The following is a 26,591-nucleotide window of genomic DNA, read 5'->3' on the forward strand; positions in this document are numbered from 1 at the left end:
TTTTGCATGTGTTAATGTTTTTCATAAATCTGCATGGACTACCTTCTGTATCATTTTAAATATAATATCCTACTGGGTGACCTTCCCATAATAAACATGGGTTTTGCTTTTTTGTAGCCAGTGCCCACTTGGTATTGCAGGAAGCAGAATTGAGGTTGCCTTGGTTGAGGAATTACCTTTGTGGGTATTGCTGTGTTGTGATTATGGTAGCTGTGATGATCTGTCTTCTCCTTATTTTATTCCAGGATGGTTTTCTCTAGCAGGAAGTGCGGCCATGTCGGCAGGCCTGAGGAAGTTTTATCAACATTCAAGATATTCCTTGTCATCGTTTGTCTTCATGTCGTTCTGGTTACATCCCTGGAAGGTCTGTTTTTCTGTATTTTTTTCCTGTTTATCTATTTGTGTGTTCTTTTTGTTATTTAGGATCTTTTCATTGTAATGAAATAACATAATATTTACCATTTTAAAGTATACAGTTCATTGGCATGAAGTAGATTCACAATTTTGTGCAACCTCACCACTATCCATTTCTAGAATGTTTTCATCATCTCAAATAAAAACTTGATATCCATTAAACAAAAACTCCCCATTTCCTTCTCCTATCCTCTTTCTAGTAAAGTCTATTTTTTATGTCTCTGCGTTTACCTATTCCAGGTACCTCATACAAGTGGAATCACACAATATTTGTCCTGTGTGTCTGGCTTACTTGACTTATCATGTTTCCGAGCTTCATCCATGTCCTAGCATGTATCCGAATTTCATTCCTTTTTAAAGATGAATAATATTCCATTGTATGGATTTATCACATTTTGTTTATCCATGCATCCATTGATGGACATTGTGAATAATGATGTCATGAATGTGTATGCACAAATATCTATTTGAGTCCCTGCTTTTAATTCTTTGGGTGGAATTGCTGGATCATATGATCACTCTGTTTAATATCTTGAAGAAATGCCAAACTGTTTTTTACATTTTACATCCATTTTACATCCCTACAAGCAAGGTATAAGGATTCCAGTTTCTCCCATGATAACACTTGTTATTTTCTGTCATTTTGGTAATAGGTATGAAGTGGTGTCTCATTGTGGTTTTGATTTGCATTTCCCTAATGATAAGTGATGCTGAGCATCTTTTCATATGGTTATTGGTCATTTGTGTATCTTCTCTGGAAAAATGTCTATTCATGTCCTTTGCTCCTTTTTGGATTGGGTTGTTTTTTGTTGTTGAGTTTTGGAGTTCTTTATATACTCTGGATATTAGTCCCTTATCAGATAAATAATTTGCAAATATTTCCTCCCATTCTGTGGGGTGCTTTTTCACTCTCTTAATAGTGTCATTTCATGCATAAAATTTTTAATTTTGATGAAGTCACATTTATCTATTTTAACTTTTGTTGTCTGTGCTTTGTTGTTATATAAAAGAAATCATTGCCAAATCGAATGTCATAAAGATTTTTCCCTATGGTTTCTTCTAAGAGTTTTATAGTTTTCTCTCTTATGTTTCAGTTCTTTGGTCCATTTAGAGTTATTTTTTTATATAGTGTAAGGTAAGGGTTCAATTTCATTCTTGTGTATGTGAATACCCAGTTTTCCCAGCATCATTTGTTGAAAAGACTATCCTTTCCCCATTGAATTATCTTGGTACCTTTGTCAAAAGTCAGTTGACCATATAGTGAGGATTTATTTCTGGTGTTTGTTTTTAAAAGTAACTATTTGAAGGCGCTATCATATGGAAATTTACAGGCAGAGAGAATCAACCAAATGAAGCAGCATGGTATTTTCAGAAAAAGGGATCTTTAGAAGCTTATGAAACAAGAAGAAAAGGTACCTGAGGAAGAAAGTCAAAAGACCACCAAGACCGGGGCTGCAGTTTTTGTGGCAGCAACTGCCAAAAACAAATATAAAGAATTTTCATCAGGGTTGAAACTAGGAAATGAAGGTTATTTAAGAAGACATTAAGGATGCACACATAAATGCCTTTCTTATTCAGAAGAGGGTGGCAGGACCAAGGAATCTACAGAATTCTCCTAATGGCAAACAATGATTATGTAAACAAACAAAACACACATACAAATACACATACATGACACAGATTAAATGGAATACTTCCCAACAAGCTAAAACTCAATGGGTAATCCTTTCAAAGGTAGGCACTGGAGTATGTTTCAAGAAGCCACCATAATTTAAACAGAGAAATGATAAGAATAGAATGTATACTGATTAATTACAACGTGCCAGGTTCCTATATGCTTGACACATGTCCACTCTTTTAATCTCAGTCAAATCTAGGAAGACGAGATCCTAGTCTTATTCCTATCTTCCAGATCAGGAAGCTGAGGCTCAGAGAGATAAGTAACTTGCCCAAGGCTATTAGCCTCTAGGAAGTGGCAGAGCTGGGCAGAACCCAGTGTTCCCAGTGTTCTGCCTCTAGATTTTGTGCTTGTAACCACAAAACTAAGGTTCTCATACCAGTTGCATCAGAATCCCCTGGAGGGATTGTTGACATCTGGATAACTGGGCCTTTCCCTCAGAGTGTGTGATTCAGTAGGTCTGGGGCAAGACCTGAGAACTGACATCTCTAAAAAGCTCCCAGGTGATGCTGATGCAACTGGTCTAAGGACTGCACTTTGAGAACCAGTGCCTGCACAACTGGTGGAAGACAAATAGGGAGAGAACGCTCCTCCTGATGTATGTCATAGGATACCAATTCTGTTGTGGCCATGTGATGTTCATATAAACTGTGCGCACACATATCATCTCCTTAGGGCATGCAAACATCACTGTGGGATTGGCAGGGCAGAAATCAAAAGTCCCCACTTTACTGATGAGTAAATGTCCCCAGGGATGTTATTGGTGAGGAAGTGGTAGAGCCCAGACTAGATGCTATATCTTCAGTCTCACGTTTCGGTGCTTTTTCCACCGCAGGGGTAGATGAGGAAGGAAAGTGAGACACAAGGGAAAAAATTCATCAGCATGAAAGATGTTCGTTAGAAATAAGTCCTTTTGAAAAATTATATTTTAAAATGATGAAAATTAGGGCAGGTAAAGAGAAAAGGGCAGGGCTCTATAATAAACCTAAGTGGTAGGGAAACACTGAGGGATCGCTTAAGGCAGCTGAATGTATTTCTTGCTCCAGATCTCTGATGAAGTGATGTCTTAAAGTAGCGGTTCTCAAAGTGTGGTTCCAGGCAAGTAGCATCAGCATCACCTGTCTCTCAGGGAAAGTATTTATTCTTGTCATTTAATAATCACTGTCATAGCACTCCCCCATGTTCCGGCTACTGCTGTAAGCCCTCACAGAAGGCTCACTCAATAACGCTTTGAAAAAGGCATTATGATTAGTTCATTTTATAAATGAAGAAACTGAGGCACAGAGGAGGTAAGCAACTTGCCCTAGGTCAAACAGTTAAAAGGTTGCAGAGTTGCATTTCAAACTCAGGCCATCTGGCTTCCAAATTTGTACATTTAAGCCCGTACTACACTGCCTTTCGGCATTCTTAACCCCTCTGCTATGCTAGGCTCAGTTGCCTGGTGATTGCTAATCTGTAGATTAAGGATAAAGGCGGGTTGATCCAAGTGGAGTGATATTGACAACTAATGATTACAACTAGCTACTGATTTCCTTGCTATTTCTCCACTCCCACTGCTTCACTTGATGAACCTTAACATAGACAAACAAATAAAAGGTGGAATCCACAATTGTGAAAATCACTGAATGTTGTTCTGGATCCCCAGGTGGCTCATAGGCACTGTCTCCCCAAACAGCTTTGGACTGGGGCAGGTTCTTTTCAGCTCAGGGTGGCTTGGGCTTGGGCTTGGGCCTTGGTGAAGGCCAGGGGCACTGACCTCCTACATCTACATTGGGTTATCAATTATGCAGTGATTAGTGTCTGCTGTGTGCCCAGCACTACTGCTGCTGAGAGACCATTGTCTCTGACTCTTGGGAGTTTACACTCCAATTGGAGGGACAAGACTGTGACACGGGAGAACCATACAAACTATAAGTAATTCCTAAAGTGTGAGTCAGTGCTCTAGGGCTCTCCCACATGGCCCATGGCCAAATCTGTGGATTAGTCTAGTTCAGTGCTAAGTCCTCTCTAGCAGATGCTAATTGGTGGCCTGCCCATATCCCCTTGGCCCACCCCGGATGTCACCTGCACACAGTTCCCATGGATGCTGATGGCTTTTGTGGCTCTCTGAGAATGATCTGTGCCCACGAGAGTGTGCTTGGTCTGTGCACGGGACAAGCCAGAGGTGCTAGGGTGTTAACACCCAAAAACAGTGAGGGATGGGAGTTGGTGTTTAAATGTGCCAGCTTCCTTGTCCCTTGCTGGCATAATGCTGAGGTGTGTTCTGCACCTCTCCCAGAGTTCTCCAGTTGGGTTGTGCCCCAGTTGCCCATAGTAGTCACCTCTCAGTGATATACCCATTACTGACTTTACTCCCTTCCCTGTCTCACTTAAATACTCCCTCCCTCAGCTCCTAGGACAGATCTCCATTTGGAAATACACAGCTTCCAAAGTTTAACCCAATATTACCACCTCTGTAAAACCTTCCCTGACCTCAGAAAAACTAAATCTCTCTCCCAATGCTCCCTTTTCTCTTTATCCATGCCCACTGATAATGATCACTCTGTGTCAGGCTCATAGTGGGCTTCCTTTGCACCATGAGTCCTGTCAGTGCTGGGGAGAATGAAGGGTTAGCAAGGTGAAGTTCACAAACAGGAGGAAAACTGATGAGTACTGAGAGCCTGCTCTGGTCCAGGCCCTTCTAGATGCTTTATGTACATTATCTCATTTAGTCCTCACAAAAACTCTTCAGTGTTTTTCATCTGGTTTATAGATGAAGAAACTGAGTGTCAAGGAAACTAAGTCAGTTACCCAGAGTCATACAGTTAGGAAGATTCCCCATCAGAGTCTGTAGGCTGTACTATTCACACTACACCAGACTGCCTAGGGTGCCCTCAGTAAGAATCTGAGGACTGAATGAACTAAGACTCAGGGAGAAAACAGAGAGGGAACCTGGGGTAAATCATTGAAGAGCAGTTACTCTCCTGGGCTCTAGGGGATCTGGACTGTAAACACAGTAGCTTCACCCTGGAAGCCTAAGAGATGACTCAGTAGCTCTTGACAGCAGGGAGAGGTGGGACTGACACTCTCTTGTTAGGCCACTAGCCAACAGAGAGAATCCTTAGACCTTAATGCTTTCAGTTATGTAATTTAGTGCCATTTGAAGGAACTCATTCTTGGTCTACCAGAAGCCCAAATGGGCTTTGGCAGGTGACTATGCTTACCTCTAGCCTCCCGCTCTCTTTGGCTGTGCCAGTGCCTTCTGTTGTCTTCAAAGGAGGTCTTCTTTTAGGTACAACTATTCTATTTTCCAGAGGGTGAGATGACATAATAGTGGAAGATGGTTATAATTTCATTCTTGCAGAGTTGTCTTCCCCATTTGGAAACAATTACACATTTGAGCCAGTTTGGTGATCTCATGGCCTCTAATCCCCAACTTTCTCTCTGGGCTGTGTCTAGATCTTTCTGTGCTGCAGGCATTTCCAGTGATAAGTCCCTCTATAATTCTCCTTCTCCAAGGCCTCACTGTCTAATTTTCTCTTGCCTTCTCATTCTTTGTCCATCTGAGTCTTTGTTCTTCCCTGCAGTAAGACATTAGAGAGGTAAAAGGTAGCCTATCTGCTCCTGAAAGGCAGAAAACCTGTCTTGTTTGGCTTTGTTCTCAAATACTAAACCCAGTGCTGGTCTTCTCTCTCCATCTCCTATCAGTAAAAATGAGAATGCCAATGCTCAGCCAATCTCACCATGTCTCAAGTCCTACTCCCCCCACACAGGCATGAGGTAACTTCTGTTGGACCCTGACTCTTCCCCTGGCAGGTGGAAGAGGTGATGAGGAGTGACTTCTAGATAGCTTGTGGGGAAACCTGAAAGCAGAGTACATTATGTCCCATTTTCCAGTTGGAACTCCTGAATAATGAAGACTCCTCACAGGAACCTGTACATCAACACAGGACAATTGTAGAGCTGAAATGGTGAAACAGAGTGCTTAGGCAGAGAGAAGGTCAGAGATGGTGTTCCCTCCAAGTCTCTCTCAGTTCCCATGTGACAGAGTAGGGATTCTAAATTGTCCTTATGTTCTTAGTGTGTAGTGTTGAGAGCCAGGGCTGGGGACAGGGATGCAAAGACTATGGCATGAACAATCTAGACCAGGAGCCAGATGGAGGATGTGATACTCAGTGGTGAGAGCTGAAGGGCGCTGGAATGGCAAGAGAGAGAACCCCAGGCATGGGTAGCCCACTGGACACAGCCATCAGCAGTGGACGCTGGTTGGATACTCAGGAACCCTGCAGGATGAGGGAGATCTCTAGAGAGGCCATTGAGAGTTCAGGGCTCAGTACTGAGTGAGCTCATAGACCCAGACCCCTTCTCCCTGCTGGCAGAAGGGCAGTAGCACCGTTCCCAGCCCAGATGCCATCTTGACTACCAGAAGCTGACTGGAGACCATTTTAGAGCAAAAGAGACAAAACTACCTTTAATAATTAGATTTAAGGATTTCTTTCCCAAATAGAAATTCCAAAATAAAATGGAGCCATCCTAGACATCAAATGAAGCTCAGAGATGTTTGTGTGTTTATTGTTGCTATTGTTTCTACATCTAAATTGTGTCTATAAATTTTATGCTTGCTCTAAAACATATTGGACACGATGTGTCAGGACACTCTGCTAGGAATTGCTGAAGGCCATTATCACATCCTGAATTCTGCTCCTCCTCCTGATTTTATATTTTTAGGTATGTAGAGACATCATTCAGGTCCTTGAGGGTAATGGTGACATCTTTTCTCTCTCTATATCCTCCATAGTGTCTAGCACATAGTACTCAGTAAATTCTGGTTGTGTGATTGCTTTTGATTTATGACTCTCATTTAAAGTCTAGAGATAGTCTGAAAAGTGAGACTCTTAGCTTACATCATCTGCATTAGTCTCATCTGAACCCAATGAGTTCTGATACAGCATAGACTACTCCTTTAAACTTTTGCATAGGCTTCAATGAGGCGGCTGTACCTTGACTAGAATTACCCTTGAAGAATGTTTCCCCTCCTCCATATGAGAAAAGGACACAACTAATTGCCTGTTAAGTTTTCTTCACAGTCTGACATTCTCTGATTTCAGTCACCCAGTAGGGACAGTTTTCAGGTTTCTAATTCATTGTCCTGGGATACTGAGGATGCTTGGGGCCTGCCTCAGACATAATGTCATTCTGGACATTCTTGTGTGATATCTGAGCTGTTGATGATCTATGCCAGGTCTTCAAACTCGGCTATACGTTGGAATCACCTGGGAAATTTTAAGAATACCTGATGCCTGCATCCCACCCCTAAAGATTCTAATGTTATTGGACTGGGGGTGCAGTCTGGGTACTGGGGTTCTTCAAAGTAACCCAAGTGATTCTAGTAAAACTGAGAGCCACTCATCACTGCAATCCCATTTTAAGGCTGTCCTCCTATTCAGAGTTCCTTATGTGAAATTGGAAACAATTTAAAAGTCATATTTTTTCAAACTACATTTTTTACATGAAACCATTTCAAAGACTTTTTAAGAAAAAAACTTATTTTTTTCTATCTTCCAGTGTATATGTTCATTTTTTAAAATTTATCAAAGGCTTTTAAAATTATAATGAAGCCAGTACATCTCTTGATTTCAAAATTGATAAAAGTTACAGAAGTGGCTCTTCCTGATTGGCAAATTCCCAAGTTGCCAGTGCTATCCTTGCCTTGCTCTTCATTGAAGAGTTCCATGTCTCTTGGTAGGATCCAACAGCAACAGCTCATAGTACCAAAGATTAACAATAACAGCAGCAGCAATGCGACTGGACATTCTGTAGGTCTTCATGGTTTACAATGCACCTTGGCCGAGGTAGGCAGAGAAGTTTGTGTTATTCTCACTTTTCTGATGAGACGACTGAAGCTCAAAGCAATGAAGTAACTTTCTAGTTTACCCAGAAAGAAATGGCACCAAGATCCAGAAAGCAGCTCTCCAGAACTCTATCCTCTATACCATCCTTCACAGAATGATTATTTTTGGCTTGGACAGTTTGAATCACTTCCAAATTTACACAGCTGGACAATGGAGGTGGTAGGCTTCTGGAACTTGTGTTCATAACCACTTCCCCAGTGGTTAGTACCTGAAGTGGGTAAAAATGTGTTTGTTTGTTCAATTTTTAAAATTTATTTATTTATTATAAAGATGTAGGGTACAATTCAGGGTTAGGTATACAAACATTGATCTTGCAGGTACCCTTGTTGATTAGGTATGCCCCTCCCTCCCCTAGCAGTTTTCCCCAACTGCCAGTCCCACCTCCCCTTCCCCTGACAGTTTTCTGCTATTGCCAATTGCTTTCTTATAGCATTATAATTGTTTCACTATGTTGTCCAGGCTGAAGTGCAGTAGCTATTCACAGGGGCAGTTAAGTGCACTACAGCATGACCTAAAGTGATCCTCCCGCCTCAGCTTCTTGAGTAGCGGGATTCCAAGCATGTGCCACTGTGCCCAACTTGAAAATAGTTTTTACATGTTTTTGCATGATTCATTCATCCTGGGATGAATTTATATACCCAAAGCACTGTATAAAGATTAAGAAAGATTTGAGGAATAAAACAGCAGTTTTGCTGATTTAATTTATTAAGGATTAAGTTGATAGTCCAATGGACTGTTGAAATGTACCTTAAGAGAGGCATCTTAACTTCAACAAATAACAAAAAGCACATTGATCTTGTCAAGAGGTCTTACATTTATTAGATCACAGTGCTATAAAAAACCATCAAGATAAGTTAGGTGCTTTTACAATGATGTTTGTGGCAACTGTGTTAGACTTTAACATTGGTGTCCTATCTGACCTAAAAAAAAAGAAAAAGTGATGTTTGCTTTGTTTAGAATTCTATCAATACTGGTATATTACTGCTGATCACAAACACTGGATACTATTCATATATGTCTTTGCTCAACACAAAAATGGGGAAAAAATATTTACTTGAATTACTTGAATTACAAAATAGGTCATAGGTAGGGAAAGGACCAGATAGCAAATTAATTTGGTAACCTTCAGTCTACAAGTGAGGAAACACGAGCTCAGAAATATTGTCAGTTGCCCAAAGTTTACATATTTATTCCCACTCTTTAAAGTCTACTTTGTGCCGGCTTCTGGAGTTATAGAAGGGAATAAAACAAAGTTCCTGGCCTTTTTGCTTTTCTTTTAGGAATGCATAGTGAATAAAGTAAAAGTTATTCTCATGTTGTTATAGTATTTAGTACAGTATAGAATTTTTTAATTTAAAGAAGATAAAAATGAAAATATGAAATAGGCAGTAATCTCACTTTAGTGAGTAAATTATAATTGCTTATAATTATCTGATTAATTGAATTAACAGGAACTGAGCACATAGCTGTGTTGTCTTTAAACTACATTTTGCCTTGCTCCTAATATAAAATATGATTTGTTATTACATGGATTTGTATTTACAGTAAAGTCAAACAAATTCTGGGTTTGATATAAAGGCAGAAAGGGATGAGTTTGAATTAGTGAGGAATTTTCAATTGTAGGATATTTTCAAAGTAAAATTTTAAAACTTGCAAGTGTCTTGCATAATACCACCAGACTGTACATTCTATTGGAGACCAGGGACTTTGTTTTATTCCCTTCTATAACCCCAGGGCCCAGCACAAAGTAGACTTTAAAAAGTGGGAATAAATGTCATTTGGGCAAATGACATAATATTTCTGAGCTCGTGTTTCCTCACTTGTAGACTGAAGGGATCAAATTAGTTTGCTATCTGGTCTTTTCCCTGCCTATGACCTATTTTGTAATTCGAGTAAAAAATTTTTTCCCCATTTTTGTGTTGAGCAGACATATATGAACAGTATCCAGTGTTTGTGATCAGCAGTAAAAAACCAGTACTGTTAGAATTCCAAACAAAGCAAACATCACACTCTGATTTTTTTGTGCAGCCTAGTGTGGGTAAATAAGCAATTTTTAAAATGATGAAAATATGGTCTAGTGACCACTTTTGCAAATTTTACAATATGAAACAGATTTCTATGAACTTCAGTTTCCTGGTGTGTATTATGAAGGGATGGAACCCCATGATCTTTCTAGGAGGTGCCTTCCTATGACAATCCTAAGCAATGGAAACTAGAATTAGACAAACACAGAACTCTAATAGATATTCTCACTAATCAAGTGTTAGTGAATAGATAAGCATGTTTTATAGTTAGAATCAAAATCAAATACATGCAAATCATAGAAGAAACAATTCCCATGCTTTTAAAAAATGCCTTTTACAAATTATTGATACCAAATTATTTGCATTAAGTGAAAAAATAGTTGATTATATAATGGTAAACTTTATCCAAAGACTCAGAATCATATAATTTGAATTAATAATAATTACAACTTATTGTTGAAATGGTGATAAAATGCTTTATAAATGTAATATAGTTTTATTCAAAGTAATTACCCCCACTTTACAGATAAAGAAATGCAAGCCGAGAAATGTTAGAAACTTACTCAAGGTAGAGCCAGGATTTGAACCCAAGTAAGTCAGTCTACCTGGACAGCCCAGTCCCTTAATCATATTAGGTTTGGTTAAGCAGGCATATTCATTCATTGGAAATAAGTGAACACAGGCATTTTATTCCTGTGTAGTAGATTACCAGGTCAGAGTTACAGATTATTAAAAGCAAAGAATCAGCCAGGTATAGTGACTCATGCCTATAATCCCAGCACTTTGGGAGGCCGAGGTGAGAGGATTGCCTGAGTCCAGGGGTTCAAGACCAGCCTGCACAACACAGCCAGACCTTGTTTCTACAATAAATCAAAAAATTAGCTGAGCATGGTGGTGCATGCCTGTGGTTCCAGCTACTTGGAAGGCTGAGGTAGAAGAATTGCCTGAGCCCAGCAGGTTAAGGCTGCGGTGGCCGTGAGCATGCCACTGTGCTCCAGCCTGGGTGACAAAGTGAGACTCCAACTCAAAATAAATAAATAAATAATAAATGTGAGGAATCTCAGATCAGACTTTTACATGACTAGCCAAAGACAATATAAGGAGAAGACATTAGAATAGGAGCCACCAACATACATGATCTAAGAATACTGGGGGAATCCATTATGGACTCTACTGAGATGCTCACTGTCTAAACCAGAGAGTCATTTCAGAGCAGGAGACTCCACCAGTGCCACCCACTCCTGTGGTGCCAAGCCAGGCCAATGGGACCTTCACAGTATGGTTTAAGGTTAAGACTATAGACTCTCAACTTCCTGGGGTCAAATCTTACCTCTGACCTTAACAAGGCATTTAATCAGTGTGCTTCAGTTTCCTTATCTGTAAGGTAGCAGTGCCTGTCTCATAGAGTTATATGCAGACTGAATGAGTTAATACTTGTAAAACAGATGCCTGTGATTCATCTGATTCATTGTAATAACTCAGTAAATACTAGCTATTATCACTGTAGACCAGCACTGTCTAATAGAACCTTTTTACAGTAATGAGTGTTCTATATCTGTGCTGCCCAATACAGTGGCCACCAGACATGTTACTATAGACTGAGCACTTACAACTTGACTGGGGAAATAAATTTGTAATTATTTTTAACTTTGATTAATTTAAATTCAAATAGCCACATGTAGCTAGTGGCTACCCTGTTGGATAGCACAGCTATAGAACATTTAATCTAATTGCTTCAGAAGCTTTCTATTTCAACTGTGTAACTCAGGATTCAATCACAGAATGAGAACCACTAAGACACACACATTAAGGGATTTGTTACAGAGATTTGAACCAGTTAAGCAGTCTCCATAAAGCCATTATCTTCACATCTGATGCTGAAACTTGACATCTATAGGGCAGGTAGTCAGGAAGGAAGGATGAATGTAAGGTAGGGGAGAGTAAGAACAAACTGAAAACCACAGGCATGAGTTTAGCTCATGAGGAGAGGCTGAACCTGGTGTTGGTTCTTGTTGCCTTTGACCTTTGCAGTATGGATGTCCTGTAGAAGCCAGGCTCTTCATCATAAAATTAAGTACACGCGTGGCCCAGGAGTCAGACAAACTGAGGGGAGACTCAGGGGAAAGTAGAGCAGTTGCAGGCCCAGAAGCTTCCTGGTACTAATAAGATGAGGCAGCTGATCATTGCTAATTTGTGTGAGGTACAATATGGCTGCCACTCCACATCTGCCCAGATCTCCCACAAGAAGTTCTCTTGTGTCCCTCATTAACTAGAAACATACAGGAATGGAAATTCTGGGAAATGTAGTTAGCCTAGTCAAGATGACACATTATGTCAGGGGTCCCCAACCCCCCAGGCTGGACCATGGACCAGTACCAGTCCATGGCCTGTTAGGAACTGGGCCATACAGCAGGAGGTGAGTGGCAGTCATGCAGAGTTCTGCCTCCTGTTAGATCAGTGACAGCATTAGATTCTCAGAGCTGCGCAAACCCTATTGTGAACCACGCATGAGAGTTGTGCACTCCTTATGAGACTCTAATGGCTGATGATCCCTACCCTCTGTCTGTGGAATATTTGTCTTCTACAAAACTGGTCCCTAATGCCAAAAAGGTTGGGTACTTTATATGGCCACATACTAGCACACTAATGAGCTTGATTTTGTATCTGTTAATACTTCTAAATAAACCAAGATGCTAACATCCCCCAAGGCTCTATTTAGTTGTTTCAGTTCTGCAACTGGTCCAAAGATATTCTGAAGATCCTTATAGCCAGCTAACATTATCTTTCAGTGGTATGATATGAGTATTTTTCTAGTTTTTTAAAAATATTTGTCTATGGCTTAGAATTCTTCTGACATAAAACCACATAATGATTATAATCGAAAAAAATAATGTTACTTTTTAGAAGCCAGCCTATGACCCCTAAGGAGACTACACATCCCACTTAAGGATAACTTAATAACATCACAATTAACTGTGCTTTCCACTTTCTTCCTGGAACCATCACTTGGTCTCAACTATATATAAGTACTTGGGAAACATTAAGGTATGGTGATCTGATCTCCTGAAGCCCTCTGTTTCTCTCCTCCCTTGTTTCCAAAGTGATCCCAAAGGCATTTTGGAAATTGGAGGAAAATATTATATAAGATAAAATAAACTGAAGTAGAAGGATAAATCATTTCTAGGGAAGTCACTGGGAAAATGAGGACTAGAGAGAGCATCAATGAATTAATTAATTGTCCACCATCTTTTTGTGCTGACCAGCTTGTGATCAGCAACTACTTTTTTACCTTTTTTCCGGAGAGACTCCCATAAAACTGAGAGCTGTCATTCAGCCCTGCTGATTATCAAGGAAGTCGCAGGAATGATGGATTATTGAGGAGACAGCAGACGGAATTACAGACAGCCTCTCAAGTGGCCAGATTGCATAAAGTGAATGGAGATTGTGTGGCTTGGTGGAAGAGTACAGCCCCTAAAGTCAAACAAACCTGAGTTTGAATTCAGGCTTACCATTAAACTTTCTATTTGTAAAACAAGGATGGTTGTCTTCTATTGTAAAATTATCGTGAATCATGTCTTAAATATAGCGAGTATTCAGTAAAAGGTACATACTTATGAATTTTCTTTAGCTCAACCTCAAAGTATTGAAAGTAAGACATGGGTGGCATTCCAGTTATCTATTTCTATGTTATAATCTACCCCCCAAATTGACAGCTTAATACAACAACTATCATTCATGTAGCTCACAGATCTGTAATTTGGATAGGGCTCAGCAGGAAGGCTCATCTCTGGTTCGTGTAGAATCAACTAGGACATCTTTGCTGAAGGCTGGAAGTTCTGCTTACAGATGACTCATGTAAACGTCTGGCAAGTCAGTGCGGGTTGTTGCCTGGGAACTTAGTGGAAGTTTAAGACAGTGGACCTCAATGCCTTAGTCTTTCTACGTGACCTGTGTTCCAAGGATGAGAAAGAGAGAAAGAGAATGGTAGAATCTCTATACTCAGAAGTCATTGTGTCATTTGCACCAAGCTCTGTTTGTCAAGGTCTACCCAGGTTCAAGAGAAGACATAGATTCCACTTCTTGACAGAGGAGTGACAAAGTTCTGGAATAACCTGTGGGATGAGAAATATTGCTGTGGCCATTAATGGAAAAAACAATATGCCAGCACTGGTTTTCAGCTTCTAGTGAGGCTTTGGACCTGGAACTCATAGGGGCATCATTTGTTACATGGAACCAGGAGGCAGGGGGTATTGAGTTTTAATCCCATCACCACCCAGCAGTCTCATCTTATACAAAGCACTCACCTCAGAGCCTTGGACTTCTCATTTGTAACCAGGTGATGGCCTTTCCAGCTTTACTCTTCTACAACTGTCTGAGATCGTGAGGTCTAGGAACAATTCATTCCAACTCTGAGATATCAGCTCTGGTTGTATCAGTGCCTCTCATCCTCTTTTTTGCATCAGAATTGCCAGAGGAACTGTCAAAAATGCAGGTGACCAGGTTGAAATGATCAGGGGTGGGATTTGTGCATCCGTAATTTTTAAAAGCTCCCTGCATACTGATATGCAGCCAGGGTTGAGAATTGGTGAGCTCAATCATTCTGTCCACCCAAGTGTGTGTAGGAAGTTGATCAAAGGAACCCAAGTGTAGCAGTTGCTTTTTGTGCCCATGTCACATTCCTTTGGTCCATCTCTGAATTCAGCCATTAGAGGTAGTGGATGGTTCTGTGCTGACAGACTTCTCCCACCTTCAGCATGTTGCCCTTTTCTACTTGACTTTCTCCTGAGCCATGGAAACCCACTCAGCAATCACAGAAAGAGCCCAGGAGTGCAGGGGAAGTCATCCCCCAAGAGCAAATGTCAACTGTGGGGGAGGGTAGCCTCCAATAAATGCTCTAGTCATTGGCCCTTGCAATGGACAACTCTAGAAGGCATTCTTTATGCTTCCCAGAGGTCCCTTTGGATTTGCATTCCCATCATCCACAACAGTCCAATAACAGACTCTTCATTGGCTATCCCCCTTCCCTGTCTCTTTCTCACTGTTCCCTGACCCCTGTCTCTGGGATTACCTCTCAAATAATCTACTTTCACCGGAGTCTTTATCTTAGGCTCTGCATCCCCAGAGAACCTAAACTAAGATACTAGGTGGTCACTGCTTGACTGAATTGACAAAGAGTGGTGTGAACTAAGGGAAGTTGGAAAACTGCTCTCCACACCCTAACCACTCTTGCCCAGGTGCTCCTGCACTTAAAACTACATGAGACTCTTGCTAATCCATACATTGCAGATGCTTTGACAAGAAAGAATGTGTTGACTGACTAGCAGCAGAATCACCCTGGACTAGTGGAGTCAGGGAGGAGAGGAACACCCAAGTCGAGGTTGCTTTCTTTAAACTGTATCTCTTCTGGAGGAAACAGAGATGGCCCTAGAGCATGCATCTCAATGGGGGCAATATCAGCCCCATGGGGTGAAAATTGGTTCTTGGTAGCTAAAAAAAGAAGAAAAAGCCTTATATATTACACAGGATGGGACTAGGAGAAGGAAAGTCAGGGGCCTAGGGCACAATATATTAAGGAGACAACCACTCCTAGGGCTGTATGTGTGTACACACACATAAATATATATCCTTCTTAGATGGCAAGGGGTACCGTGCATATGGGGATGGAGAGGGTCAGGCAAAGACAGAAAGTGCTGCAGTTGTAAATAGAGTGCTCTAGAACAGCTTCTTGGAGAAGATGGCATTTGGGCAAAATTTGAAGGCAGAGCCAGAGCAAACCTAGGGGCTCTCTGGAGGAAAAGTGCTCCAGACAGATGGAACAGCAAGTGAAAAGGCCCTGAGGTGGAAATATGCTCTGTGTGTTAGAGGAACAGAAGGGAGACTAGGATGGCTGAGTGAGGGAAGAGTAGGAGAAGATGAGGTCGGGCTAGAGAGCTATCGATTCCATGGGAATGTCAGGAGAATCCAGTAAGGACTGCAGGTATAAGGTCAGTGTCGTGAGCACTCAGTAAAGACCAGTGTGCCTCCTGTGCCACCCTCCCCTGAAGCACTAAGTTACATTTACTTGTGGTCAGACGAAATAGCTCCAGAAGCTACCAGCCTTCGGAAGTCCAGTGAATTCAAGTCATGCCTAACATTTTAAAATGAAAGGCACAGCCAAGACACTCCATTATCAGCAATAGCCTTGATCAGCAGCCTAGATAAGGAACAATTCATTCCAACTCTGAGATATCAGCTCTGGCTGTATCAGTGCTTCTCATCCTCTTTTTGCATCAGAATTGCCAGAGGAACTGTCAAAAATGCAGATGACCAGGTTGAAATTTCAGGGTCCCTGGGAAGGAGTAGAGTGTTTGATTTTAGGGGCCCTGGGAAGGAGTGGAGTGACACCCTAATATCCCCTGCCTGTCAGAAATTGTTTATTTCAAGGCTTTCATCCTTCCTAAAGTGCATCCTTCCTAGTAGAGCAGAGTGGACACCCAATATGTTGGTGGCTTTCTTTCTTTTTGAGTCAGGATCTCACTCTGTCACCCAGGCTGGAATAAAGTGGCATGATCATGATGATCACGGCTCATGGCAGCCGTGAGCTTCTGGGCTCAGGCGATCCTTCTGCCTCAGCCTCCCAAGCAGCTGAGACTACAGGTGTGCACCATCATGGCCGACTCATTTTTTTTTGAAGATGCTGTGTGTCATAAGTAAACCCTGAACATTTACTGTAATACTATAAGAAAGGGATTAACAGTAGTGGGAAACTGCTGGGGGGTGGGACGAGGCACATAACATCAATAAGTGTACCTGATCTCAAACCAGGTGAAGGGGGGACCAAAGGGAGACCCAAACTTTACCCGTATGATGGCCACTTGTACCTAATCCTGAATTGTACCCCACATCTTTAAAATAAAATAAAATTTAAAAAATATCTTGTGTAGAGATGGTCTTGCTATATTGCCCAGGCTGGTCTTGAACTCCTGGGCTCAAGCCATCTGCCCACCTCGGTCTCCCAAAGTGCTGGGATTACAGGATTGAGCAACTATGCCTAGTGACTCTTCTTTTTTTCCAGACATGAGATGAGAAGCAGTCAAATGTAGTGGGGCTGGAGAGCCTGACCCACATCCTAGTTATTCCCTTTTACTAGTAATCTTGGGCAAGTTACTTGACTGCTTCATACCTCAGTTTCCTCATCTGTAAAATGGGAATAACTTACCTCATATGGGTGTTATGAGAATTAAATGAATTAATTTGTATGTAGTGCCTGGTTACAGTAATACTGTATATGTGCTTGTTAATTAAAAATAGACTCCTTTTTGGGACTCCACTTTTCCCGGAAAAAAGATGCATATGAACATGCAAATTTGTATTTCATTTCAGGCATTGATGGATACTCCAAAATGAATCTCATAGACCACTGGGGAAGGGGCACTCCACAAACCCCTGAGAGAACCAGGATCAGTTCTGGAGGGGTAAAGAGCCAAGGGGATGGGTGGGTGATGCTGTGTGAAGGTGAAAAGAGCAAGAATTAGGGACCAGGAGCTCAAGAGCTCATTTCACCTTCTTCCTGTTTTGGCCAAAGCCCACTAAGAACGGCTAATCGTTTGAACTTTGAGAAGTTTCATCAGCTAAGAGCTGAAGTTTTCTTCAGTGATGTCATTATTAATCGTTTAATAAATACATTATGTAAGCGTACTTATTGAGATGATCCCAGCTCAAGTAAACATGTTTCGGATGTGCCAAATTAGAAATGTTTTCATTCATTTTTTTGGTTACGTAGTAAACTCTGAAAGTGCAGTTCCTGGAATGGTGTTTGTTGTCTCAAGTCCTGAAGAGCCAATATAATAGCAACAACAACAAAAATATTGTTTTGTTTGGGGTTCCCTTATAAGAGTGCCTAGGCGTGGTGGCTTGTTTTTAATCATCTCTCTACGGAACAGTAATTCAATCCAGAGGAGGCTGCCACCAGATTATAAGCTTCAATCGGGGCTAAAATATTCATGCAAGGAGGGCTAGTCGGATCCTTTTAAGATTCAATTCTAGAAGATTAAGGCATTATCTTGGCTTGGGGCAAATGTGTTGGAATTAAGTACTCATTAGAATGACCACATCATGGCTCTAAGACAACCGTGTCACATTGGAAGTCTTAACATTTACCACTGTGTCAAATAGCAGGGAGAAAAATGAAAACTTCAAAAACACCAGGCATGACCTTGTATGACTTTGGTGCAGTTGGTTTATTTGGGAGGTGATTCCAGGAATCAGGAGTGTGGGAGCAGGGAGAAGGCATTAGGAAAAGTCAATAATGGGTATATTCTTGAGGTCACCGTTGTTTGCAATGGGAGCTCACAATTGCGATTTTTTCCCCTTTTCTTTTGCTTTCTTTCCCTCCCTCCCTTCCCTTCCTCCCTCCATCTTTCCCTCCCTCCCTTTCTTTCTTTTTTTTTTTTTTTGGCAGAGTCTTACTCTGTTGCCCAGGTTAGAGTGTAGTAGCACGATTGCAGCTCACTGCAGCCTCAGCCTCAGCCTCCTGAGTAGCTGGGACTATAGGCACACACCACCACACCGGCTAATTTTTTGACTTTTTTGCAGAAGTGAGGTCTCACTTTGTTGCCTGGACTGGTCTCGAACTCCTGGACTCAAGCAATCCTCCTGCATCTGTCTTCCAAAGTGCTAGATGACAGGCATGAGCCACCTGCCTGGCCTAATTTTTAGTGTTATTTTCAATATGTATTTGAATGGACTTTTTAGCATATATTTGTAAGATCTGTTAAGTAATCTATCTGCTGTGTTTGGCAGCTATAATTACTCTAGACTTCAGATTCTGAGTGATAGTCATCCAAGAAATGTTCCTGAGTCTTTCCTTCATGGGCTCTGCATCAGCCATTTTGCCTTGTTACTCTGAGATTCATTCCCTATCCTTCTCTACTCTGCTTTGTATTACAGGGACCTGAACCCTTGCAAAATCTTTCATGCTCCCTTGCCAACTGGCTTCCAGCCAGGTGCAGGAGACTGGAGTGCAAGAGGAAAAGAGAAGTCAGGGTATTTCTCCCCCTCTCTCTGTTTGTCTGGTTTCTCTAATAGTGACTGAGCCTCCTCCACGATCTAGTCTCACTGGACAGCACACCCCCCTTGAGCCTCGTGGTCTCACTTCCTTCCCCATGGCTCTGTTCCCTGGGATCCGGTAGCATCAATCCCCCCTTTCCTCTTCCAGCCCTAGAAGTAGCAGCATCTTTCTGCTGTTGCTGACCTCTGGATTGCTACAGCTCTTCACCTTTGCACGATTTTCCTGTGTTAAATTCCTGTTCTTTAGCTACCTGTCATGAATTTCTGACTGATTCCTGACTGAGATTTCTTAATGAGTTCATTAGTCATGCCAAAATTTTAGGACATCTATCAGATATAAGACACTGGACTAGATTCTTGGAGCATAAAAAGCATCTAGCATCTATTTGGGAAACCAAGACATCCAGTGGAAAAGCTGAATAACAGTCCAAATGCAAGTAAGTGGTGTAGTCAATGAATACTTTAAGATACAGAGAGAGCCAGCTTCATCAGCATCTGTGGCTAGGGCATGCTTCAGAGGGCCAGAAATCTGACATAAAGGATTTGTCTTCTAAAACTTACAATTTTGTAAGATAAGGTCAAACCTTAGAATTTTATGTGAACTCTCCTTACTTTTAAATTGGTAAGTAATTCAAATTTTCAAAAACTCAGAGCCGAGTGTGGTGGTGTGTCCTTATAATCCCAGCACTTTGGGAGGCTGGGGTGGGAAAATCTCTTGAGACCAGGAGTTCAAGACCAGTCTGGGCAACATAGCAAGACCCTATTCTACAAAAAAATAAAAAATAAAAAATTAGCCAGGCATGGTGGTACCTGTAGTCCTAGCTACTCAGGAGGCTGAAGGGGAAGAATGCTTAAGCCCAGGAGTTTGAAGATGCAGTGAGTTATGATCACACCAACCTGGGCAATAGAGTGAGACTTTGTCTAAAAATAATAATGATGGATGGTACTACTCATAATAATAGTTCCAGTGTGATTCCTACTGTGTGGGCAAGATAAAACTTGTCTGGAAGCTGAGTTGGAATTGTGGATCAATAATGTGCATATGATGGATGGATTACTATATTGGGGGAGAAGTTTGATGCAAAGAATGCTGAGATTCCTTCCAATTAGAAGATTCTAGGGTTCTGCTGTTTCACTTAGGAATGAGGCACTCAGAGCCTGGACTTGGAAGGGGATAGCGGGCGTGGGAAGAAGGTACAGATTAGAGAGAGACTAAAAGAGATGAATAATAACACTACATTTCTACACTAAGTTTATATGGTCTACAGAGTTTGTTGCTGGAAACATGATAGGCCCCCAGAAGTTAGTGTCTGAAGTCAGATTACCTGTGTTCAGATCTCAGGTCTACAATTTATATTATCTGTGAGTCCTTGAACAAATCACCAAACCGCAGCCAGCCTCAGTCTTTCAAGCACTAAAAAGGAATGATGTTAATAATATCACCTCCCTCTCTAGGGTGAGTCTTTCTCACATGACACCACCCTGACCCACTCTTCTGCCTTCCTTTTCCACTTTTAAGAACTCATGTGTTTAGATTGGGCCCACCTAGGTAATTTCATGAGAATATTCACCTATCATGGTCCTTAATTTCATCACATCTGCAAAGTTGTTGGCAGATTGAATTAACAAAATATGTTTGAAGTCCTTCATGTGTTAAGCTTGGGTCACAGGAAGCACTGATCAATGCTTGCTATTTCTATCGTGACACATGCATTCTCTTTTGAATCCTTACAACAGCCCCATGTTACAGTGAGAAGACTGTCTGGAATGCAGTGACTGGATATGGAGTTAGGAGCAATGGCCAGAGTGTTAGCATCTTGGTTTGTAGACTCAGCTCTATTATTAAAACTAACTCTGTTTCTGGGCCCTTCACTCAACCTCTGTGGGTTTTTTCTCATAAAGCATGGCTCCTTACAACTCATATTCTCCATAATTTTTGGAAACAGGATATCTGAGTATGGTAGAAAGGATAATGACTCCCCAAATATGTCACTGTCTTAATCTCTGGAACCTATAAATATGTTACTTTACATGGCAAAAGGGACTTTGCAGATGTGATTAGAATTAAAGGCCATGAGATGAGGAGATTATCACAGATTACCTAGGTGAGCATAATAGAATCACACCAGTTCTTAAAAGTGGAAGAAGAAATCAGAAGATTGAGTCAGAGGGATGCCATCCAAGAAGGACTCTCCTGCCCTGTTCCATTGTGGCTGACTTTGAAGATGGAGGAATGGGCATGAGCCAAGAAATGTGGGCAGCTTCTAGATTCTGGGAATGGACCTCAAGTTATAGCCAGCAAGAAAATAAGGATCTTGGTCCCATAACCACAAGGAGCTGAATTCTGCCTATCTGGAATAATCAGAAAACAGAGTCTCCCCTAGAGCTTCCAAGAAGAAATGCAGCCTGTCATCACCATCATCCTTGATTTTAGCCTGGACTGGTGAGTCCATAATGGACTTCTGACCTACAGAACTCAAGATAATAAATATGTGTTTTAAGCCACTAGGTTCTTAGTAATTTGTTACAGCAGCAATAGGAAACTAGTACACTGACGTTCCAACTTAAATATTTGGCTGGTGTTATCAGCAGTACCATTGAGTTCAGGAACTGATCAAGTGTGGACATGATGTAGGGTAATGAGGGTTGAGTTCTTGGAGAGGCGATGACAGTGGGATGTTGACATGGCAGGGCTCAAACTACACTTGGCCACATGGGACTGAAGTCTGAGAAGCAGTGGCAGTAACTTTGAAAACAAAGTACCTGGGAGACAATGGAGATAGAGACTCCATCAAGGGGGCCGAGCTTCTTGAGTTTCTAGTTCCTCTGGATCTGTTTGGCCTCCATTCAAAGATGAGGTATGCCAGATTCCTGCTTATCATAATTGGAATATATGGACTTGGTTTAAAAAATTCACCAGGGAATCACACTAAGTAAATTTTATAAACACATCACAATAATTTAATTTAATGACTTCAATGGAGACTTCCATAAATGAATAATGCTTAAATTTGCTCTTTGTAGGTTTCCAAAGGAAAATCTGAAAATTTTAAATGTTTTTCCTTTCTTTGTTTATGAATCTTTTTAACAATGGAAATGTTTTGTCTCCTAAGAGTGGCATGGAACTCAAATATATGACTCACTGGAAATGACGACCACCTCTTTGGTTATAACAAATGGGAAGCAAGTTAGGCGAGGGCCCAAGAGAAACATAAGCTGGTTTTCAGGAAAGTGCAAGGCCTGTGGGGATAGATATCTCTAGGTTGGACCAGGAATGATGTTGAGCATTGTAAAGACAGACAGTAAAAGTAAATGTGTGTTAGTCACTGAGCTATTTGGTTCCTAAAAGAAAAAGAAATGTCAAAAAAAAACAAAAACAAAAACAGGCAATAGTCATTTAAAAGTCTCTAGCTTCGTCAAAGTATATCACTGTCTCTTCTGTCCAGAGCTCCCGGGAGCCCTGGGGTTCTATGATGGAGAAGATAGCGCTAGCCCCCATTCACATTTGATCAAGTTTTTTCTCTTGATTGGGAGTCCATGCCTATCAAACCTGACTACTCAGGTATGGTAGACTAGTTTTGTGGATTTCCCAAGAAACTTCTGTATCTGCTCTGGCTCTCCTCTTACCTTTGAGTTGCCCATTTCCTCTAATAGCTAAGAAAGAGGTGAAACTCTAATCAGCCCGTTTCCCTGTGTGTACACCGCTCTGGTCAAAAGATTCAGCAATGGAGAAAGTTGGAACCATTGGTGCCTATGGTCAGCTGCTGGGCAAAATTGTAAAAGCAGTAGTAATTAGCCTCTGTTGTGCTTCCACATCACTCTCCATCCCTCTTCTCTAGTAGTCAGCTCTTCTCCAGTGCCTTCATCTTGCTCTCTGCCTTTGCCATGTACCTGCCCCCCAACTTCACTTGCCCACACTGACAAGTATCATTCTCAGAGTAGCCCATATTGAACGTTGATCTTCCCCAGTGCTTTTCCACAGTGCCCTATGGTATGATAGCTCTTGACTAGATGATCAGACGGATTCAGCCAATTCGAATGAACTCATACTAAAATGTGAATGACTAATTGTCTCTTAGTGCTCTTAAGAATATGTTTTAAATTAAGTCTTTAAAAATTAACTCAACAGACTCTTTAATTGGTGAAATATTAAAGTTGCATGAGGGATATATTGAAGAAGAGAGACTGAGGAAGAAGTAATTGCCACTAAATTAGGGCACCAATGTACCGAACTACTTGTCTACATTTGCTTTGTTGGCTGCAGGGTAATTGGGTAACTTGAGTACTCATTCAGTCCTGCTGTCAAGCAGAACTATGATTTCAGTTATCTCAGAAATAATCAGTATCCAGAAAATAATCAGTAACCTACCATCATTTCAGGAAAAATAGGCTACTAGAGGCTACTAGGTATATTTCACTGCACAATTTCCAAACATACTTATTCTTTCCTAGTAATTGTATCTCAGTATATCACTATGAAAATTACTATTCCTTTGTAATTAAAAATATTTAAGTTTATAAGATAACACCCCATGTGGGTGAGGGTTTGGAGAAGTAACACTCTCAAAGTGTAGTATAAATTGATTCAAGTTTTCTATAGGGCATTTTGACAATTAAAATTCAAGACATTTCTGGGGAAAAAATAGTCAAGTATGTATGCAAAAATTTAGCCAAAAGGATTTATTGCAGCATTGTTTTATAATCATGAAAAATTGTACACACCAAAATGTCCATTAAAAGGAAATTTGTTATATAGATACATTATAGATCCAATCATTGAAATGTTATGTAGGCATCACAAATGGTTTTGTAGAAAACAGTTTAATGATATGGAACAATTTCCATAAGAAAAATTGGGATATAAATATTATGTGTGATATAATCCTTATCATACATACACATACACACACATATACATATACACATAGAAAAGAATAGTTGCTAACATGTTAATGTCATTTTTCTCTGTGTCATGAAATTATAGGAGGTTTTTATTTTTTATCTGTAATTTCCAAAGTTTCTCCAATAAGCATGTATTATTTTTCATAGAGAAAAATAAAGAATTATTTCCCTTTTAAGGGATCTGAGCATTTTCCCAAAATAAATAACTCAACAGCTCTTGTAGTTTGTATATCCAGAGATGTCTGATCTAGTTGAACTCATAGAAGTGGATTAATAGATGTAAAGTCTATGCTAGCCAACAACTGAAGTTTTTAGTCAATACTTTTAGTTTGAAATATGCTGAACTATTCTATAACAAAATATATGGAGCACCATCAACAGTTCAAAATTGGAAGGATTGCTTCACCAGAGATAGGTCTTTTTGGAGAACTGAAAAGAAGTACTGATTAGGATGTTGAAAATAATAGTAAATTAACATACTGCCCTCTTTTGGTAGCTATTTGTCATTTAGTTTGCACTCTCGCCCATTAAAGATGTTAATCTACAAATTTGTGCCTAAACTAAACTAATTTTCTTTTGTTTTCAAAATCAACAGCATTATATACATTTGAGGTTTATAACAGGTGTTATGGGACACATAAGGATAGTAAAATGGTTTCAATAGTGAAGCAGATTACCATATTTATTTCACATACTTTTTGGTGTGTGGTAAGAGTAGCTAAAATCTACTTATTTAACAAAAATTCCTAATATAATTCAATTTTATTGACTTTAGTTCTCATGAAATTAAATTAATTTTAAATTGCCTTTTTTCTCAACAGAAAATGCTGATAATTCCAGTTTATCGCCATCTGGTAAGACTGTTTTTTTATGACTTTGAAGAATTTTAGGACAATATTATTCTGTTAAGTTCTCCATGAAACATGGCATGTAATCAGGTTCATCAAAATTGTTTTCAAACTCCAAGAAGCTTAATTAAATTATGTCATTAAGTCTACATCGGAAAATCAATAGCAAACGGACAAGAGAACAGGCATATTGATTCTTCCATATTGCTGGACAAAGCCAGAGAATAAATCACTGGGAAGAAAATTGTAGGTTTTCATTACGGTAATTGCTTAAGTTCATCAGTTATTTTTTGTCTTCTAGTTTACACGTCTTCTGAAGAGTATTGAGAACATAAACATGCCAAGGTTTTTATATTTAAGGATTGACATGGTAAACACACTTCCTCGGTTTCCCCAGTGAAAGAATAGTTTTGGGAAGGCAAATAAATTAAAGAGAAATTATAACTAGAACCCATTTTGACAGAAACCAGGAAAGAACATGAATTCAAGACTACTAGCTGGAATGGAACCTTAGGGATACGGTGGCCCAGCCCTATCCCTTGGCTAATGAGATGATGAAGTCTGGAGTAGCTGAGTGACTTGTCTAAGACCACACAGCTTCTTGATCTTATAGAGGAGCACCAATCATATAGAGGCAGCACATGGCTTCTCTGACTTCTACTTCTGTATTCTTTCTGGTACACCATATATTCCAGAACAATCTTTTATGGTAAGGAGTGAATCAACTCACATTCTATCCTTAGTTGTGTGAAAATGAGCTTCTACTGTTATCAATTGATTTATTTAAATCAAATTCATCATAATAACTATTGCTTCTCATGTACATACTATGTACCTGGAAGTCTTCAAACATCTTCTCAATCTTACAGCGTAGGAATCATTATATTCATGTTATAGATGAAGAAACTGAGACTCAGAGAGGATAAAACTTGCTGATGTTCACACATTCTCTGGACCCAGGCTACTTGGGTTTGACTTTGGCCACCACCCTCCCACTCTTGTTGCTAGATGTGTGATTTTGGACACATTCCTTAACTTTTCTGTGCCTCAGTTTCCTCATCTGTAACAGAATAACAGTACGTACTTCATCAGGTAGTTGTGAAGATGAAATTAGATAACACATGTGCCTTGGACAGATTAATTCTTGATAAGTAGTAACTATTATTATGAGTTATTAAGTAATGGGGCAAAGATTCAAACCCAGGACTGCAAGCCTCCAAAGTCCAAGCTGTTTTTACCATGCTAATTTGTTCCCTAGTTGTTAAGCTTCTAGGGCACAAGAAACCACTATTTTTCTTCTGATAAAATAACCTTCAGCAAACTAAATCATGCTGATAACTACAAAACCTTGTTTGTGTGGAATGGGGAATAGGGCCTTGGGGACACACACTGGTTCTAGTCACAGCCTGAGTTCCAGGTGCCCTAGGAGAGAGCTGTGTGAACAGTAAGGTAGGAGCCAGTATAGTATCGACGGATGGGCAGCTGTGCCCACAGGCCTCTTCTTTGCAGTGTCACTATTCATTAGCACGTAGGAGAATTAATAATCATTAATTAAAAACCAACTTTGGCCAATTATTTTGTTCTGCCCTAAGAGCAAAGGATTCTATATCCACGCTTCAAATCTTATTGCTCGGGAACTGCCTTCTCAAGAAATAGCCTTAGTAATTAAAAAAATAAATAAATGTAGTGAATGACAAATATGGAAGCAATAATGTGGACAGACAGGGTGTGTGTGTTTCAGCCAACGCATGAGCAGTCTAAGACGGACAGGCCAGCCAAGTGCCTT

At 40.4% G+C, this 26,591-nt stretch overlaps 1 protein-coding gene across 9 annotated transcripts in view; it reads left to right on the top strand.

The window, feature by feature from the left end:
* Window positions 1-246: 246 nt before the first annotated feature.
* ADGRG2 (adhesion G protein-coupled receptor G2) overlaps window positions 247-26,591 on the top strand; it is a 71,920-nt gene continuing 45,575 nt past the window's right edge. For all 9 annotated transcript variants that reach the window (XM_008065466.2, XM_008065459.1, XM_008065460.1 and 6 more), the window contains exons 1-2: window positions 247-364; window positions 24,779-24,811. In XM_008065466.2, the coding sequence (XP_008063657.1) occupies window positions 247-364; window positions 24,779-24,811 (151 nt within the window). The remainder of the gene's footprint in view (window positions 365-24,778; window positions 24,812-26,591) is intronic.

This window comes from Carlito syrichta, unplaced genomic scaffold (assembly GCF_000164805.1).
Source record: "Carlito syrichta isolate Samal-C Ts95f unplaced genomic scaffold, Tarsius_syrichta-2.0.1 Scaffold308488, whole genome shotgun sequence".
Taxonomy (NCBI): Eukaryota; Metazoa; Chordata; class Mammalia; order Primates; family Tarsiidae; genus Carlito; species Carlito syrichta.